General features: G+C 41.5%; 1 protein-coding gene across 4 annotated transcripts in view; it reads right to left on the bottom strand.

Annotated features, from left to right (window-relative positions):
• Positions 1–19213, bottom strand: part of STARD9 (StAR related lipid transfer domain containing 9) — a 113794-nt gene that overhangs the window by 73327 nt on the left and 21254 nt on the right. For all 4 annotated transcript variants that reach the window (XR_014012532.1, XM_081211419.1, XM_081211417.1 and 1 more), the window contains exons 4-12: positions 12901–13017; positions 11380–11412; positions 11213–11274; positions 10261–10373; positions 6566–6635; positions 5298–5370; positions 4889–4956; positions 2905–3002; positions 1334–1534 (exon numbers count right to left, since the gene is read on the bottom strand). Coding sequence is in view for 3 of the 4 variants with exons in the window: in XM_081211419.1 (XP_081067545.1) it covers positions 1334–1534; positions 2905–3002; positions 4889–4956; positions 5298–5370; positions 6566–6635; positions 10261–10373; positions 11213–11274; positions 11380–11412; positions 12901–13017 (835 nt within the window). In the remaining variant the exon portion in view is untranslated. The remainder of the gene's footprint in view (positions 1–1333; positions 1535–2904; positions 3003–4888; positions 4957–5297; positions 5371–6565; positions 6636–10260; positions 10374–11212; positions 11275–11379; positions 11413–12900; positions 13018–19213) is intronic.

The raw sequence follows: 19213 nt of genomic DNA, 5'->3' as shown, positions 1-19213 counted from the left end.
AAGTCTCATCTTAAGACTTATTCTGCATTGTGACTATAAAGTACTAGCGAGCCTCCCACTGGTTAATGTTAATTCAAGATAAATCACAGCAGATAAATCAAATGTACATTTCTGACAAAGTATGTACTGTTGAAAACATGGGTTATGATGGCTGACCTTCCGCTGGAGTAGAGGCTCACTCAACCAAGCCTCTTAAATTTCAAGCTCCATAGAAACAGACAGGCACACAAGCAGACGAAGAGCCTGCAAGCACATGGGCATGCTTTAAAAGGGCTTAGCAGAAGCTGCCCCTATTCTCAGGAAGGTCAGACACATGGTGACACATGCTTTAATTATGCTCAGATTAGATTACTGCAATGCACTGTACATGGGCTGCCTTTGAGCAGCCTCCAGAACCTTCAGCTGATCCAGAAGGTGGCAACTAAGGGTCTTCATGGGTGCCTGACTTTGAAAACGCATGCCACTGATTTTACAATAGCTTCACTGGGAAAATATTAATGTGCACTGGATTTCTAAATGGCCATCCCCTCCCATACAAGCCTGCCTGCCCATGAAGATCAGCAGAGGAGACCCTCATTGGTGGTAGGAACATGACTGGCTGGAATGCAGGAGAAAGCCTTCTCTGTGGCAGCACCTAAATTATGAAATTCCTTGTCTCTTCAGTCGTTTCTCTCTTGCCTAGCCAAGGCACCATTATTCTGGCAGGCATTTGGCCTGCTGTGTTGGTGAGCTATTGGTAGAGCGACCACTTGTTTTAGCCTGTTGCTTTTGATTGTATGACTAAGAACAGCCCTGCTCCATCAGACTAAAGGTCTGCCTAGTCTCCCACATCTCCCACAGTGGCTAACCAGATGTCTATGGGAATCCACAAGCAAGACATGAGTGCATTAATCATCTCACACTTCTGTTCCTCAGTAACCGGTATGATAGTGCAAAATAACTAGTGGCTATGGATAGATTTATTCTCCATGAATCTGTCTAATCCCATTTTAAAGCTAAGATGTACTAATGTTTTATGAATGGATTTTATAGTTTTGCTTTTTTTAAAAAAAGGTGTTTGCAACTCTGAGCATTATGACTACAATATAGGAGGGTGGCATAAAAATCTGCTGAAATAAGTAAATGGCACACTCAACAGGGCAATCCTTCCAGCTCCTCCTCCCCCCCCCCCAGCAGGCATTTTAATTGATGTTTGATTTTATAGCTTTTGCTGATGTTGATGTTTTGTATTGTATCTTTGTAAATCCCTTGAAAACTACTGTAGTTAACTGGTACATAAACTGTTTAAATAAATAAAATACACCCTGCGAGGAAAATAGGGTTGTTAACTTACTTGCGATCATAATGGTCTTGGAATTGCCACCCAGACTATCCTTCAGAAGCCAAGTGAGGATGGAGTCACGATATGGAGTGTAAGCTTGACGCCTCTGGCTGCTGATACTGGCTCCAGAGTTATTGTCTGTGTGACTGCTATCCACTTCACTGGCTATGCTGTTTATACTCTGGCAGCTGCTGAACATTTGAGAATTTTGTGCTGAGAACAGGGGAAACAGTCGTAAGCCTCTGAGGTGTGCCATTTAAATCTCTGGTGGGGATCCTATGGCCCTCCAGATGTGCTTGGACTACAACTCCCATCAGTGATGGCCAACGGTCAGGGATGATGGGAGCTGGAATCTATCAACATCTGAAGGGTCAACAGGTTTCCCATGCCTATGATAAATATACAGTCATCACTCATTTGTTGTGGAAGAACCACATATATTTACTTAGTGTAGCACTTGTGTCAAAACTAAAATCATAATGGTTTGTTGCTGGGTTAATATTATTCCACAACAGATAGTACCACCATTGCAAATTGATTCCTGGGTCAAATGTGAGTTGTATACCTAATGAATGATAGTAAATGTCACAATTCCTCCACTCGGGGCTCATCCAGACTTCTGTTTGTGCTGCAATTTGTAGGCACAGGTCCAAGCCGGTTCCCGCCTCCCTGGGAATACCTGCTATTTACCACTGAATTGGAACTAATGGCAATCTGCAGAAAACTCAACTGATGTTTGTTCTGATTCAGTGGTAAACAGGTTTCTCCAGCGAGACAAAACACACACACACCACTCGAACCTGTGTCTGGAAAGCACAAAGCTGTGCCTACAAATCATGGCACAAATGGAAGCTTCGATGAGCCCTCACTGTTATCTTCCTCCAAGCTTTTTTATTTAAAGATGCTAGATACATGTTCCCTTTTTGTACAGCTCCCATGCAAACATACTAACCCAGCACAATTTTTTTTTTATGACACGAGGCACTTTCCTGTTAGCCATTGCTATTCGGAGTCAGAAGGTAGTTTACTTGCAACTTCATTCAGCATCTTTCTGCTCTTGCTTCCCTGCGCCAGAGCACACTGTCCTACAGAGGTTTTTCTTTTTGAAAATGCTGGAAGCAGACTGTATGTTTCCCCACATAAACAGGAACAAAATCACACAACTGCATTGTTAAAAGAGTTTGTTCTTGGGTATAGCTTGTGGTGAGTGAGAAGAGAGCTTAAACAAGAGCATAGGTGCGGACGACACAGTAAACCTTGGCTTAGCTCAGCACAATAGGGGAATGAAAAACTGGGGATGAGAAGAGCAGCAAGTCTGTATGCTGCCGGTAAATCATAGTTTGGCTTACTGTGACATTCAAATGAGGCCAATGTTTAATTTATTGTCCTACGTTGAAGTCGTTTCCCTTGGTAGTAACTGTAATAGTTTACAAACACTTAATTGATTTACCATGCCAAATGAGAATATAATGCATCATCATTATTGTTTGCCTGGTAAATTTTAAAGTAAGATTCAATAAGGCGTTTTGTATGGCAGCATTATGTCTAGCTATTGCTCCAATGAAAGATAACATTATTTATACCTAATGTGGAGATGACAATGCCAAGAGTAACCAATGATTTGTTAATATTGGCACCTTCTGTAATCCGATCTTTGCAGTAACTTGGATCAGCTCTTTCACTAAAACAAATCATGGAAAGAAGGAGATAAGTAACACTGTTCTATGGAATACAACAGCATAGCATCAAATTTTGAACACAGTGAGTGGAATTCATTGTACAGTACTATTACGAACGCTTTCTCTGTACGAGCATAACAGCTTGCTAGTCGGAAAAACCCTCACCACATGTTTGGAGGGTTCTCCTGACCTCCTGGAGCTAATTTCAGGGGCACCCAGGGAACACTGGAGGAAGCAGCGGGAGAAGCCTCATTGTGGGCTTCCACTGACAGTGTTTGCTGGTGTGTATGTCTACTTATCGCTAACAAGAGTGCTCTTGTTCTCTGTCTGGAACAGAGATCTTGTAGTGTTGTTGGGTCTCACCAGCAGACAATGAGGTTTCAAGGGGGAAAGGCTCAGCCTCAAGACTAGTTGCCATCCCTTAAACCTGAGCATTTGTTTGCTATACAGATGGGGAGGAAGAGACCAGCAAAGAAAACAAGTGTTGTTTTCTTTGTTTCCTTTTGAAACCTCCTCATATATAACCCGAATAGGGTTTTTGTTTGTTTGTCTGTTTCATGGCATGCATCCACTCTATACTAAACATAGTAAAAGCTTTTAGGCCAATTCTAGCCCTCTCCCCCATTTCCCCTCTTTTAAAAACAGATTCCCTCAACGTTCTATATACTCATTGTTTTTAGGTCCTTGTCAAGCTATTTTGTGTTTTAAAATCCTTCCTTAATTTTACAATCTTATATTCTTTTGCATACCCGAGGAGTTCCCCAACTATGAAGAAACTACTACTTTGTGGTAGTCCCATTTTCTTCCACAATGATTGTCATTCGACCATCAAAGTTCACTATTAGAGTAAACGATAGTATCTCTGAACGATCCCTCTCTGCCCCTTTTGTTTTCATTTATCCTCAACAGATTACATTGCATTTGCTTCTCCAGTTTGATTCAAAACAATGCAAATATATTTGCTTCCAAAGGACCTAGATATGTTCAATAGGAGGTAAAAACATTTCAAAGCTTTTTAATATGTATTGCTAACCTAAATTGCACCAAACAACTAGAAATGTACACATACATCTTTACTTAATCTTTTCTGGTTCTTGATACTATCAAAACCATATCTTCTTCCTACTTTGCCTCCTCTGTCCCCAGGATTTAGCTGACCGTAATTTCTATACTTTCACTGTACAATTTAAAATATTATTAGAATTGAGTGCATCAAAAGTAAAAATTGTAATGTGGCATCCATTTATGACTGTGGTTTTCAGCTTTCAAACTGTGTTTGGGTAATTCTGGAGTACCCCAAAACTACAAGTTACTAATCAGTAATGGCAGACGTGGGTGGTGCTGTGGTCTAAACCACAGAGCCTAGGGCTTGCCAATCAGAAGGTCGGTGGTTCGAATCCCCGCGATGGGGTAAGCTCCCGTTGTTCGGTCCCAGCTCCTGCCCACCTAGCAATTCGAAAGCACGTCAAAGTGCAAGTAGATAAATAGGTACTGCTCCGGTGGAAAGGTAAATGGCGTTTCCATGTGCTGCTCTCGCCAGAAGCGGCTTAGTCATGCTGGCCACATGACCCGGAAGCTGTCTGCGGACAAACGCCAGCTTCCTCGGCCTATAGAGCGAGATGAGCACTGCAACCCCAGAGTCATCCGCGACTGGACCTAACGGTCAGGGGTTCCTTTACCTTTAATGGCAGACAAGCTTCCTTGAAACACAGGTTTCCCTTCCAATGACAATGTGGGATTATGTTAAGGTGGTGTGAACATGCCCGAGTCCTCTGCAATACACAGGAGCCCCATGACAAGCAAGTTGATATGAAAATCCTTCCCTAAAAAGCAGAAAGTTTAAAAACAACTGGCTTACAAAATGCTATATTAAAAAGCAAAATATTACCTGCCTGCAAGGTCCACTAAGTTGATCTTGCTTGCAATTTCAGAGGGCAGATTGTTCTCTAATACAGCCTGAAAGGAAACAAATTTAAATTTGTGTGGATTTTGCCACACAAGAACACCACAAAAGGTAAGCATATATATCTTGACCTTCACAAAACATAGGGTTTCAATGGTCTGGATCCTAATGTGTGCTGGTCTAAGGACTAAGATGGTCAAAAGAGCTCCATCACATACATAGTTTTAGGCAAAGATTGGACTCCATGTGGTCCAATTGAAATTAACTAACTAAAAAAAGAAAGACTTATAAGCATTCCAGTCATTTTGATAAAATGGATTGAGCATTCAAATCAATGCCAAAAACTTTTATCTTTGTGGGTTTCAAAAATTCTCCAATGGAAAATGGGACTAACCTGAGTATACTGGATGGTGAAGATAGCATGGGATCTGCTGCTGGCATCATGAATGTGTGTGGCTGCTGTAATTCTATATAGAAGAAAAAGCAGAAAAGTTTTAAAGTAATTGTCTCTAAGTCGGTATAGAAAATAGATGATAGCCAATATTAAGAAGCAGAAGAATCAAGTTAACACCATAGTTCCAAGATTGGATTGGGAACACTATCCATATCTGTTGTCAGGTATGTTATTGAAGCAGCGGTAAGGAACCTGTGACAATCCAGATGTTTGTAGACTAAATCCCATCTGGTAATGCTAGCTGGTGCTGATGGGAGTTTGGGTCATCATCTGGAGAGCCACAGATACCCCACCTGTGCTCTAAAGTTCTACCCTAGAAACCAGAAGTGAAAGGACTTTCCCTTAGAGTATTAACCTGTTAATTATGATTGGAAGTAAAAAGGAGTAACTGGAATAAAAATCAATAATAATAATAATAATAATTTTTATTTTTATTTATACCCCGCCCTCCCCAGCCAAGGCCGGGCTCAGAGCGGCTTACAAGCAATAATAAAAACAAGTTGAATGATTACAACTTAAAAACAAAATTAAAATACAACATTAAAATATTGAAACATTAAAATATTAAAATGTAGCCTCATTGCAGGAGGAGAAGGAAAGGAAAAAAGAAAGAGAGGGAGGGAATCAAACTGGCTCCAAGCCAAAGGCCAGGCGGAACAACTCTGTCTTACAGGCCCTGTGGAAAGAAATCAGATCCTGCAGGGCCCTGGTCTCATGAGGCAGAGCGTTCCACCAGGCCGGAGCCAGAGTTGAAAAGGCCCTGGCTCTGGTTGAAGCCAATCTAACTTCCTTAGGGCCTGGGACCACTAGGGTGTTGCTATTTATGGACCTTGAGGCTCTCCGTGGGGCATACCAGGAGAGGCAGTCCCGTAGATACGAAGGTCCTAGGCCGTGAAGGGCTTTAAAGGTCAAAACCAGCACCTTAAATCTGACCCTGTACTCTACCGGGAGCCAGTGCAGTTTGAAAAGCACTGGGTGAATATGCTCCCATGGCAGAGACCCCGTGAGGAGCCTCGCTGCAGCATTCTGCACCCTCTGGAGTTTCTGGGTCAGCTTCAAGGGCAGCCCCGCGTAGAGCGAATTACAGTAGTCAAGCCTGGAGATGACCGTTGCATGGATCACTGTGGCCAGGTCAGGGCGGGAAAGGTAAGGGACCAACTGACCAAATAAGGAGGCAACATATTTTGGAGTTTTAAAAAGCAAAATACCTGTTTGCTATTCCTTCTTCCAGAAGTCCAACTACTTGTTTGTAGTCTGTAACCACATGTTGAGACAGACCTAACAGAGATTTTAAACACAATAGGACCTATCATTAATGAAACGTGCTTTCTATTTTTAGACCTAATATAGTCAGGTGCATTCAGATAACCCCATGCAAGAGCATTTCTGCCTCTGTACTGCTGAGAGGAAAGAGTGTAGTAGCAAATCTTATTCCAGAGTGTCTCTGCAAGAAACAAGACATGTGCTTTTATGTCACTTACAGTTGTTGGGATCCTGAACTGTGGTTGATTGTGCAGGAAGAAAAAAAAAATCAACTGATTTGACAATAACGTAATGTGAACAACCTTTCTAAAACTAGGTAATCACTTCTGTGTTGAGTACAGATAAATAAACCAAAACAAATTAGTACAAGAAAAAAAGTGAAAACAATTTTTAACTATTAAAAAACCATTCTGTAAGCTTGCAAGAAAGGAAACTACAAGACAGAGATGCTGCACTGCAGAATTCAGAATTAGTCTCTGCAGTCCCACTAGAGAGCAGCATACTGCAGCAATGCAACTTCAGAACTAATAATATAAAAGGCCCAACATTGGAAAGATGAGCTGCTGCATTGGTAGTGACACACTGTTCTGTATTTACAGCTGCATGCAAGCACGTTGCTACTAAATTATGTTGCAACAAAAATAAAGAATGCAAAAATACAAGCCGTTTGCAGTTCTGTAATACCCCTCCGCTACAGCATCTCAAATAGGATTCAGAGAGCACAACTGCTGGAAGATCTCTCACAGCTACTGCAGTAGTTTGCACATTTTACTCCGGAAAGTTATATAAAATTAAGGTATGTCAATGGTGGTAGAGATGGAATAGCAGGAAAAGCACCATGTGGTTGTTTTAGAAAAGAGTGACCATTTTTAAATATCACAAAGATCTGGAAGTCTTTCCAGGCTAAAAATTGGTCCTGCGTTGCATCATTTCCTGATGTTAAAAGATGCTGGTTCCTAAACAGCTGAACCATCTGGAAGAGAGAATTTTGTAACCATTCCAATAGGTAGCATTAAAAGGCTTTCAGAGTTTTAAAAGGCTAAGATCTAGAAATTATTTACTGTAAATAATGATAGCATGGAAACTACCAAAAACATCTGGTACCGTTTCTTTTTAAAAACTGAGATTTGCAACTGGAAAATGTGCTGCTTGTAAACAGTGAGGCAAAATGCTGCTGACACAAAGACGGGTGCCTTGTTCATACATAAGCTTACTAGGAATGCAAGAAGCATAGGACCAAAACTTGCATATTTTAATTGCACCTAAGGCCAGAACTAAACATTACTGAGGATGTGAGACTGCTGCTCAAAGTCTTCTCTCTCCCCACATAGTTTTTCCCCACCCCCAAAACATGTATTAAAACAAAATGTGTGACAGATGCATCTTGCTGCAAGTTTTCTTACTAGTAGCAGCCAATGGAGTGCAGCAGAGCAGAGGAATTAGCAATGAAATGATGTCATATTCCACATTTTATTTTACTAGACTCATGAGGGACGCATGATAACAAAAAATGCTGTTTTCCGTGACAGGCAATAGCCTGCAGTTATGACTATTTCTAATTAAACTTAAGTTCATTAACTGAAACCAGCAGGTACACACACTTCACAACTCTCCTGCAAACTGCTGGCTTTTCGGGTTGTTTTTGCTACCTATAAACTCTTTACTGCCTGGACTTTTAAAAAGCACAATGTGTGCAATAATAGAAAAAATAAGTTTTGCCCTTTGTTGCAGAAATTAAAACCGTGCTAATGTTATCCGTATAACAAAATTCCATGATGGAAAAAACATGGACTGGTGTGATTCAGCTCATTTTGAATAGTCAGAAGCTGCTGGCCTGGTGGGGTGGAGCTGCAACATTAGCTTCCTGGCAGGTGTGTAGCTGCTGCTTACCAGGAGTGGGAAAGATAATGGGGGTAGGGACACTGGCATGATGCAGGCAAACCAAGAGGAGCAGCAGATTGGCTCCATTGCTGCACTCGCATTTCCAAGTACTTTAAAATCCTGTGATCTGTCTTTAAGGTAGGCAATGCCCGCAATGCAGAATTGGAAGTATTTTAAAGTTTCCACTTCTATGGAGGAGGCAGCTCCATCCCTTTATGTTTGCAGAACTATCCCTTCACAGGAATAATTTACAGGCAAGGGAGTTTGTTCTGGAACAGGTTCCAACAAGATATCACTAGATCAGGGAGAGTTTGGCTGAACAATTTACAAAGCCATCTTGATTCTAGGGCTACACACATAATCCACCATCCTTGGCAGTAAGTCCCATGAAATGCAATGGAATTTATGTCTGAGTAAACAGGCATAAGATCACACAGTAAGTTCCTTAAAACCCATGCACCTATTTCAGTTACATACCCTCCAAGACGCTGAGGTGAAAAACTGGGATGTGTGTCTAGGGTCATGCTTCTATGCAAGTGACGTGATCTGCACGGGATTGTGGCCCTCAAAAGATGTGTTTTGAGGGGGGCTGTGCTCTCATGCCCCCAAGCACACATTTTGGGGTGCCACACAAGATCGTGGCCCCGTTTTCAGGATGAGATCACAGCACCCAAAATGGGTGCCATGCTCTTGTGAGAAAAAACTGGATGCCCCGCTTTTATCAAGACAGTTGAAGGGTATGCAGTTACTAGGATATAGTGTTCCTTTTTAAAACGTCACCACTTTCTGAAAAGCTTAGCTTAAGAATATATGCAGAAATATATGGACCACACTTTTCTTTGCTAACTGTTCAGCTAAAATAAAAAAAATCCTTCCAGTAGCACCTTAAAGACCAACTAAGTTAGTTCTTGGTATGAGCTTTCGTGTGCATGCACACTTCTTCAGATTCTTCAGATACTTCTTCAGATATCTGAAGAAGTGTGCATGCACACGAAAGCTCATACCAAGAACTAACTTAGTTGGTCTTTAAGGTGCTACTGGAAGGAATTTTTTTATTTTGACTATGGCAGACCAACACGCCTACCTATCTACAACTGTTCAGCTAAAAGCAGCCTTTCCCAACATCAGTCACCCCTGGGCCATTGGCCATACTGATTGAGCCTGATTGAAATTACAGTCTAAAACATCTGAAGGTCCACTTAGGTTGGGAAAGGCTCCTCTAAATAAATAATTCAAATGAAAGATGGGAGAAGTAAAGTGAAGTATTATCCTACTTTCTAAAAAGCTTTTAAATATGCATATACATGCACCAAGCTACCATCTGGCTAGTAATTCAAACTGAATCACCAGTTTAAAATCAATTTAGTTTATGTGGTCTCACAACAGCATTTTAAGTCTACCACATGACACTGTTCAACAAAGGCAGTATTTCACATATTTCAGGCATCTAGCCAAATCCTTCTGAGCTGCTAATGTTTCATCATTAGCAACAGAAGTGCACCAGAGCTTTGCTGGAACTTATGGACCTATCAGAAGACACAGACGCTAGGCAACAATCACCTTATATGGAATGTTCAAGCAGGATTCCCAGAATTTGGACAGATGCCATTTCCACTACAGTGTACTTTTTATGCCGTCGCTCTGGCTGCTATTATTATCCGTATCTTTCTTCCCATATATAATTAATGAAAGCAAAGGAAAAACGAAAATGAACAAATCACGCACATAATATCAATTTGCCATGTTAAAAGTCGCTGACCTTGAACATATGGACCCATCTCAGGATGTTCACGGACACGAAGAGTGTATGGCTTCTTATGGCCTGACTGCCTTAACAAGTCTCGAACTCGCTCGTTATAGATTTCAAGGAAACTGAAAAGTAGAGGGAATGATACAGGAATTCTGGGTCAGCCTGGATGTACTTCTTCACAAGCAGAAGCTACGCATGATGAGGAAAGATCATGCCTTTCTGCCCTGCCCACCAGACACACCTACTCCACCTCTAGGTTGTCCAATCATAACATTGTCTAGAGCCTAACATTCAGATCTTTCCTCCACTTGCGTTCAAGCCGTCTCCTAGCTTGTTTTCTCGCCCTAAGCTCTGGAGTATATCGGGGGGCCAAAAAGGCTCCATGAAGTGGGAGAGGAGACTCAGGGGCGATTCTGTCAACAGCCCGAGGCATTCAGGTGTTCCAGAGGTCGGCCAGGGCTTTGATAGGGGCACCAGTCATATCAGCTGGTAAAACCCCTAGAGCCGTTTGGAATCCCACTGGATCCATCAGCCTCTGAGGGCAGACCTTCCTAAAAAGTCGCCCCCCCCCCGCCTCTGCAGAGGGGAAAGGTGCTGACAGCCTAAATCTCAACAGGAAGTGATCTGACCATAACAAGGGACTGATGTCAATGTCCCCCCACCTTCAAATCACCCTCTTCCTGCCCAGTCGAGAAAACAAGGTCCAGAGTGTGTCCTGCCAGGTACGTTGGGCCGGTGACATATTGGGACAGCTCCGTGGTTGTCATGGTGACCATGAAGTCCTGAGCCGCCCCAGAGCCAGCTGCCTCGGCATGGATGTTGAAGGGTCGCAGAACCAGCAGTATATTTAACTACTCCAGCCACAATCATTGACAGTGTTAGGGCTACAGCCTTAGAGGACGAATTAGAATGGTAAAGACCTACAGAATCACATGACAAAGGGAAATAGAAACACACATACCTGACTTCTACTCTGCATGATGCTGACTGTTTTGTATAGTCATCTTCTCTTGAAAACAGACCCTACAGAAATCAGACATTTTCATTTTTTGCTTTCTGGATCAGGGTGAAGAGGTAGAATCAATGAAATTTTAACAATGTAAATATTTGGTTTAATTAAATAAATACCTCACATATACGAGGTGTTAATCCAATGGATGCCTTGAAAAGTGAAGAAAGAGACAAGATTGCTGTTCATTTGTGTTTATAAAGAGTCGCTTGGTATTTAAACAATGGTAAAATTTCCTTGGTACCATGTGACTATAGCATGGAAAGCTAAAAAAAAGGGAATCATTATGGGAGCAAAACTGTTTTAGATAACTGGTAGAGTCAGATCATAAAACTGGAGAGTTGTTCTGTGACAGAATTGGGGAGTGAAACAAGAACTGCATTGTGCAGAAGTCTACTTGTGCAGTTTCTGACCCACTCATCCTCACTGCTGTGCCCTCCCCAATGTCTCCATTGAGAGTGCAAAGTGTGTGTGTTCAAAATCAGTGAAGACTGTTTGAACTCACACACTTGTGACCTCTACACACTACACACACCACACGCTGCCTCTGTCTAGTTTTTCCTGATTGCCACCACCTAATGCATTCCCCACACAAATAACAAATCCCAGGCTTTTCCTGAAGGCCGCTCAATTCTCAAGAGAAACTATAGTGAAAAGCAAAGGAGGCTGCAATGGGGAGGAGAGGGTGAGAAAGCCCTGCTGTGACAGAAGACTTGTTTGCGTAATTTTGGCTACAAACCATAAGTTATAATAATTGAAAATCATATAGTCCGGACCCCTGGGCAACAACAAACTCTTTTTAATCAAACACTCCTGTTAATTTAAATCATACAGATTCAAAGTACGTAGCAGGATTAAGCAAGATTCACAACAATAGAAGTGGCCTTCCGGACTGGACAACTCCACTCAAAAGAAGTTAGGATGGCAAAAGCAATACTGCCTTGAAGGACTGAAATGCTTCAGCTATGCTAATATCTATACTGGTGCGCATGTAACTTGCTCATTGTCCGTATTAATGTGAACTTCCTCTATTTTTAGCTTCAAAAATTTAACATTTGATAGTGCCTAACGTTGAACATAGGGTGAAAGAGGGAAAGAATCCCAAGAGTCAGTTTCAAAAACAAACCTTGATTACCACTTGTGGTTTGAAGAGAAACAAGCCTATGTTTAGATGTCACAACAAGCTTGACTTGCTCTCTGGTATTGCAGTATTGAAGAAATGGGAGTGGGAGAGAAGCAGAGCAATAACTTTTCATCAGCATGCATTAGCATATTCTGTGTGCATATCACATCGCCATTTGCTTCTAACTATGGTTTTTAATGTGATATGTGAACCAGGCCAAGATGACATCACTTTCATACATCCATCTCATTAAGGCGGAATCCAGACACACATAAAAAAACACTGTGAAAATGCTTTTTTAATAAACATTTCAAAAAAAAATTGAATTTGACATTAAGCTCACCATTGCAATCTAGTGTCACATTTGTATAATGCACTTAAAACATTATATTTGCAACTATATAGCTGAGTCCTAAGTCACCAATGCTTAAAATCCAAAACATTCTGCTGCATATTGAACTTGAGGCATTAGCATATTTAAAGCAAAACACATAATGTATTGAAGAATATAACTCACTGGAGTGCCCATCATGGTGTATGTTTTTCCTGAACCTGTCTGTCCATATGCAAAAAGACAAATGTTGTATCCTTTAAAAGCACCGGATAATACTGAAGTACCAAGGTCTTGGAAAACCTGAAATGAAAAAAAGAGAGGGAAATTATATTTACAGTCGTACCTTGGAAGTCGAATGGAATCCACGAATGTAAACATTCAGAAACCAAATCACAGCTTCTGATTGGCTGCAGGAAGCTCCTGCAGCCAATCAGAAGCAGTGGAAGCCCCGTTGGATGTTCAGGTTCCAACAAAACGTTTGCAAACCAGAACAATCACTTCTGGGTTTGCGGCGATTGGGAGCCAAAACATGAGTTGCAGGGTGTTTGACAACCAAGGTATGACTGTATTATGTATACTTATCCTCAGTAATGTTCAGGAAGCATGAGCACGAAGGAGCCACTCCAGGCCTCAGCATCTTCAAAAGGGGAAGATGCATTCTGCCTATCAGCTAATTTTCCAGTCCTGCCAACGTCTTTTAACTATGAGAATCATGCTCATACTCCTTGTATGGGTTTAAGGGACATGAAAGTGAGGCTCTATTTGCCACACAATTTTATGAAAGTCACACCCAATTAACAGAGAACTCCCCCTCCTCCCAAAAAACCCTGTAGTGTGCCTAATGCAACAGTAGGTGCTTTATAAACTATTACTCGAAGAAAGCTGTAACATCTGCAAATTAGAAGTGCTCCCCCAACCCTGCTTCCACAAAAACCTCATGACTTTTTGTTTCTGTATGTTTGTTGTATTTGGCATAAGGAATCTTGTTTCAAAAGATTTAGGCTTTCAGACAATATGCAAGGTTTCAGCACATACGGAAGGTACGCAGAAAGAAGGAAAGGTGCAAAGAACCTGGAAACAGCGGGCTACAGAGGTGGTGCCATGAAACAGAACCCAGCTATTTTCTAATAGCTGCTCTAAATTTTGTATAAATTATCAGATTTTGCACTTTGATGACTGTCCTGCAGATGTTCCAAATCCACACTAGCCTGAGGAACAAAGCCTTCTAAAGATGCAGCACAGAAAAAGTTCTGTCACATGACAGGAGGACACCATATGTTTACAAGGCAGTAAAACAAACACAGTATATTAAAAACAAAAATGACTTAGTTTATTGCACAAAGAAAATAAATCACTTGCTATTCAAGCACAGTTAGCTCAGATGACATATTTTGCTAACATACAAAAAGACAATCTGTGAACTTGAGAGGAAAGTCTGAGAATATCTGAAAAACATTTTGTCTGGTTTGAATATATTCTGGTTAGCCTTTCTATAAGTCTAGTAGTAATAACTTCAGAAGTCCCTATTATACACTTCATACCTTTTTATCTAAAAAAATTGGGTCAGGCTTATGAAAACCTTATAGACCTGACCATGGAGAAAACTGTACACTTCCATGTCCAAGCTGTAGAGCTCAATATGGTCAAAATGTTTTGCTTTTAGGAACATCTCAAATTAACATCTGCTGCTTCTCATTTTAGACTCAAATAGTCTCAAACACCACAACTAGAATTTTCAAGAGATTTTGCTCCACTGTAATCACATATATGCACTTGTTTTATAAAATAAGATCACAGGCAACCTTCTGCCCTTGAGGCTTTTATTTCCAGCTCTGGAAAAACATTGTGGTGGAAGTCTGGTTTTGGCCTGACATAATCTTGAAGGCTGCTTTATAGCACTATTGTAACATCTGTTTTTACTTAAGTTTGTTTCTATGAAGAATTCAGTGGGTGCTATCCAACTAAGTCATAGACTAGGCCCACTGAAATCTTTGGACACAAGTTACTTAAATCCATTTACTTCCATAGGTCTTCTCAGAGTATGACGGGTAAACTACAGTTCCCATGATTCTAAAGCTATGTGCTTTAAATATATGGTGTGTATGCAGCCACACATAGAACATTATTATTTTCCCAAGAATTCTGTTTATATCAGAAGTGAAGTAAGTGCAGTCGTACCTTGGAAGTTGAACGTAATTCATTCCAGAAGTCTGTTTGACTTCCAAAATGTTCAGAAACCAAAGTGCGGCTTCTGATAGGCTGCAGGAAGCTCCTACAGCCAAACGGAAGCTGTGGAAGCCCCGTTGGAAGTTCGGGTTTCAAAGAATGTTCGCAAACCGAAACACTCACTTCCAGGTTTGCGGCGTTCAGAAGTCAAAATGTCCAAGTACCAAGGCATTCGAGATCCAAGGTACGACTGTACTACATGTCTTCACTCCAAACAGACAATTCATAGAGTGGTGAGGTGTTGCTTAACCCCATCCTTTTAAGCTGCCATCTGCTCAACAGCCCACCACTGGCTTTCTCCTTGCAAAATCAGAGATAGAGCAGTTTGAGGAGCTATTTTCAGCAGACAGGGATAAGGAAGAAAGAGTTAAACACACACACACTGTCTATCTGGTCTTTGGCATGGCCTGAAACTATCCTCAGCTGCTGATACAAACATAACAGACCAAGACATAATGAATTGTTCCACTCTACGTTGACATAAAACTGTTAGCTAGCGTCAGACCTTAACCTCTTATTAAACTAGCCAAATAATCCACTCCCCTCTATCAAAATTATAAAAGCCAATGACAACAAGTCATAGGAATCTTCATAGAAAGGATGCAGAGAATACAGCCCTTTCTTATTTTTTTAAAAAGTACTGTAATAGACTATAATGCAGGAAGGAAGGACTAATGTAATAGCTTTGTCTCAATGATACAGGGTCTTTTCTGCATGTGAACTCTCACGAGGAATACCAAATTAATCCCAGCTGAAGGCTTTCTGTGTGCAAAGAAAGCAGCCACCAGAACACAGGGAACCCCATTATATTCCTTAATGGAGCAAGAAACTTCTGCTATGACACTGGGTTTATTTAAGCAACATTACACTATTCATGACGAAGAAGAAAGAGCGAGACTGTGGTCATTTTGAAGCATTTCTCTCTCTTGTAAATAGATGACTGGCTACACTACTAGGAAGCCTAGCCAATCTTCAGATCCTCACTTCTCTGCTCAATTAAACAGGAAATGGTGAAACGGAAGAGACGGCTGCTCTCCAACAGATAAATCTATAGGAAAAATCCTATTGGCTGTGTGGCTAGAATGGAGTTCTGAAGATTTAAAACATCCTGCCTCTCTTGGTTGGCCAAAGGTACATCAATGCGCATCTCTGAAACTGTGCTACCATGCTGTGGGCAAGGAAGCTATTGGTCTACCTCATCTCTCTTGACAGTTTCTCAGGGTAAAAACCAGACAATTGCTACACAAGACCCTGCTGGATTCCTGACACTGTTTTGCCCAAGAGGAAAGGCAACGTGGAAGTCCTGACATTTATATGTAAGTTTTAAAATTAAGGAATGCAACTCAGTGCTTTTTTTCTGGGGGTACGCAGGGGTACACATACCCCTGAACATTTTGTGAATCTTTGTACTTTTGTCCATTTACTGTATTTATTTTTCCTGATTTGAACTATAAAATGGTGATTTTCTTGAGTCACAATGAGAGTACAGTCATACCTCAGGTTACAGATGCTTCGGGTTGCGCACCGCGCCAAACCCGTACGTAGCGGAACAGGTTACTTCTGAGTTTTGGAGCTTGCACATGCACAGAAGCGTTAAGTTGTGCTTTGCGCAGAAGCGCTAAATCGCTATCCGCACGTGCGCAGACGCGGTGCTGCGGGTTGCGAAAGTGCTTCCCACATGGATCACGTTCGCAACCCGAGCGTCCACTGTACTCCTAAATATTTTTTTTGAAAAAAAGCACTGATACAACTTCACTATGTGTTGCATTGAACAAAATTGGGGCAACTTTTCTTTCTCCATGCACCCCCTAAATCTCTTCTGGGAGTTTCCCCAAGCCTCTGGGGCATATGGAGGGCATGATGGGTGTGTGGGGAAAGGAGAGGGAGGGGAGGTTCCTTGCACAAGCAGAAATCCTTGTGCAAATGGGACGACTTCATTGGAGACAAAGAAGTTGGGCAACACACAGCTTGGAAATCAGCACCCCAGAGATTCCAGCAGCTGCCCAGAGCACAATTCTGTCAAGAGACATAAGAAAGGGTCCTACCAAGTCTCTAGAAATAGTCTCCCTGAAAATTTGATACTGCAGTATCTCCCTCCTTCCTCCAATACAACAAAACAAGAGACTGAAGCATTGTTATTTTGGATTATCCAAGGAAAGGGGATCACCTCCAAAGGTTAATTAGGGAAAGATTCAACTTAGTATGTGTTTCTGGTAGTGGTCAGCACATGGTAACATGCACACACACCTTTCACATAGCCCCCCAGTCTGGCACAGAGATATTGGATGCATGATGTGGTGAGAAATAATGCAGTTATTATTTGCACAACATTAGGGAGACCAACATGGATGGTAAATTCACAGCCAGAAGAACTGTACATTATAAAAGGGCTATAAGGTCACAAGTGGTTTCTTTTCACATTCTGTGCTGGTAAGAACCAACCACTAAGTTTTAGTTTTCTATTATCATGAAACAAAAGGTTATTTTAAAAACACAACCTTGGTTCTCAGCCTTCAGAATAAGCTGTTAGCCACCATGTCTCAATCTCTGAAAAGCTCGCTAAAGACAAATATTCCCTGTTCCTCCCTTCTAAGACCTTGAAAGGGTTTTCCAGATTGTAGGGCATTTCAGTACAGTACCTAGTAGGGATCTAACTGTACAGTATTATCTGATGCTCAAAGACATTAGATCAGCTAAAAGATGTGGAAATAGCACTTGGAAAGCACTTCTATCATCACTTCAGATGAGAAACAAGAAAGAGTGCCTATACCAGGCATAGGCAAACTTGGCCCTCCAGATGTTTTGGGACTACAATTCCCATCATCCCTGACCACTGGTCCTGTTAGCTAGGGATGATGGGAGTTGTAGTCCCAAAAAACATCTGAAGGGCTGAGTTTGCCTATGACTGGCCTATACTGAGTTCTTGCAGCCCAGCAGAACAGAAAGGGGGTTTTGGGAAACCCATTCCTTCATTCTCTTACCTAAAAAATGGGAAGATGGAAAAATATTTGACTGTATTTTTGGTTTCTATGGAAGCCGCCCAGAGTGGCTGGGGAGGCCCAGCCAGATGGGCGGGGTATAAATAATAAATTATTATTATTATTATCTAGCAAGATATCTAGATATCTAGCAAGATTTCTCTAGCAAGAAATACACTGTCAAATGTATGCATTGGATTAGAACCATTGGTGGTTTTGCCTTCCACTTCTTGTGGAAGCTATGGCAGATAATTTCCCTGCTTCTCCCTTCTGCTCTAAATACCACATCTCATACTGTTCCAGAGAGGCTCTCTAAACTCCCAAGAGCAGCTATTTTGGAAGCACAGGAGCTGCAATTCCCGCCTTCCACATGCAGAAGAGTTCTCTGTTGGTTCAAGCCACCACTGGACACAATCCATTGGTCCTGCATACTTTTTAGTCAAATAAATGAATCCCCCCAAATTATTTTCTCAGGTATTTTATATCTCACAATACTAGTGCATAGTTTATCAGATAAGCATTAAAAATTGTCTGATATATACTTTGCGGATGTCTTCCTAGTTGTATTCCTAATTCCTTCAAATAATTGATACATTTTCTTAGTTCAGCTGTTCATTGTATACATTGCATGCAAGTGGTATTTGGTCAGATTAAAAGACACAAATAACCAATTTATAAGAGATAGAGAAACCTACTACAATTGTAGTAGGTTTTAATTGTCCTATTACAGCCAAGATTAAAACTAATGCCCAGGTGGCATTATAAGGGCTCTCTCAGCCATTACGTGGGGTGCAATAGCATCCATTTGGTGTGAGGTTTCATCCAAAATCATAGAATTATAGAATCATAGAGTTGGAAGAGACCACAAGGGCCATCGAGTCCAACCCCCTGCCAAGCAGGAAACACCATCAGAGCACTCCTGACATATGGTTGTCAAGCCTCTGCTTAAAGACCTCCAAAGTAGGAGACTCCACCACACTCCTTGGCAGCAAATTCCACTGTCGAACAGCTCTTACTGTCAGGAAGTTCTTCCTAATGTTTAGGTGGAATCTTCTTTCTTGTAGTTTGGATCCATTGCTCTGTGTCCGCTTCTCTGGAGCAGCAGAAAACAACCTTTCTCCCTCCTCTATGTGACATCCTTTTATATATTTGAACATGGCTATCATATCACCCCTTAACCTCCTCTTCTCCAGGCTAAACATGCCCAGCTCCCTTAGCCGTTCCTCATAAGGCATCATTTCCAGGCCTTTGACCATTTTGGTTGCCCTCCTCTGGACACGTTCCAGTTTGTC

The sequence above is a fragment of the Podarcis bocagei genome (assembly GCF_964188305.1).
Source record: "Podarcis bocagei genome assembly, chromosome: 1".
NCBI lineage: Eukaryota > Metazoa > Chordata > Lepidosauria > Squamata > Lacertidae > Podarcis > Podarcis bocagei.
Note: the sequence above shows the minus strand (reverse complement) of the source record. Positions and strands in the feature narration are given on the sequence as shown.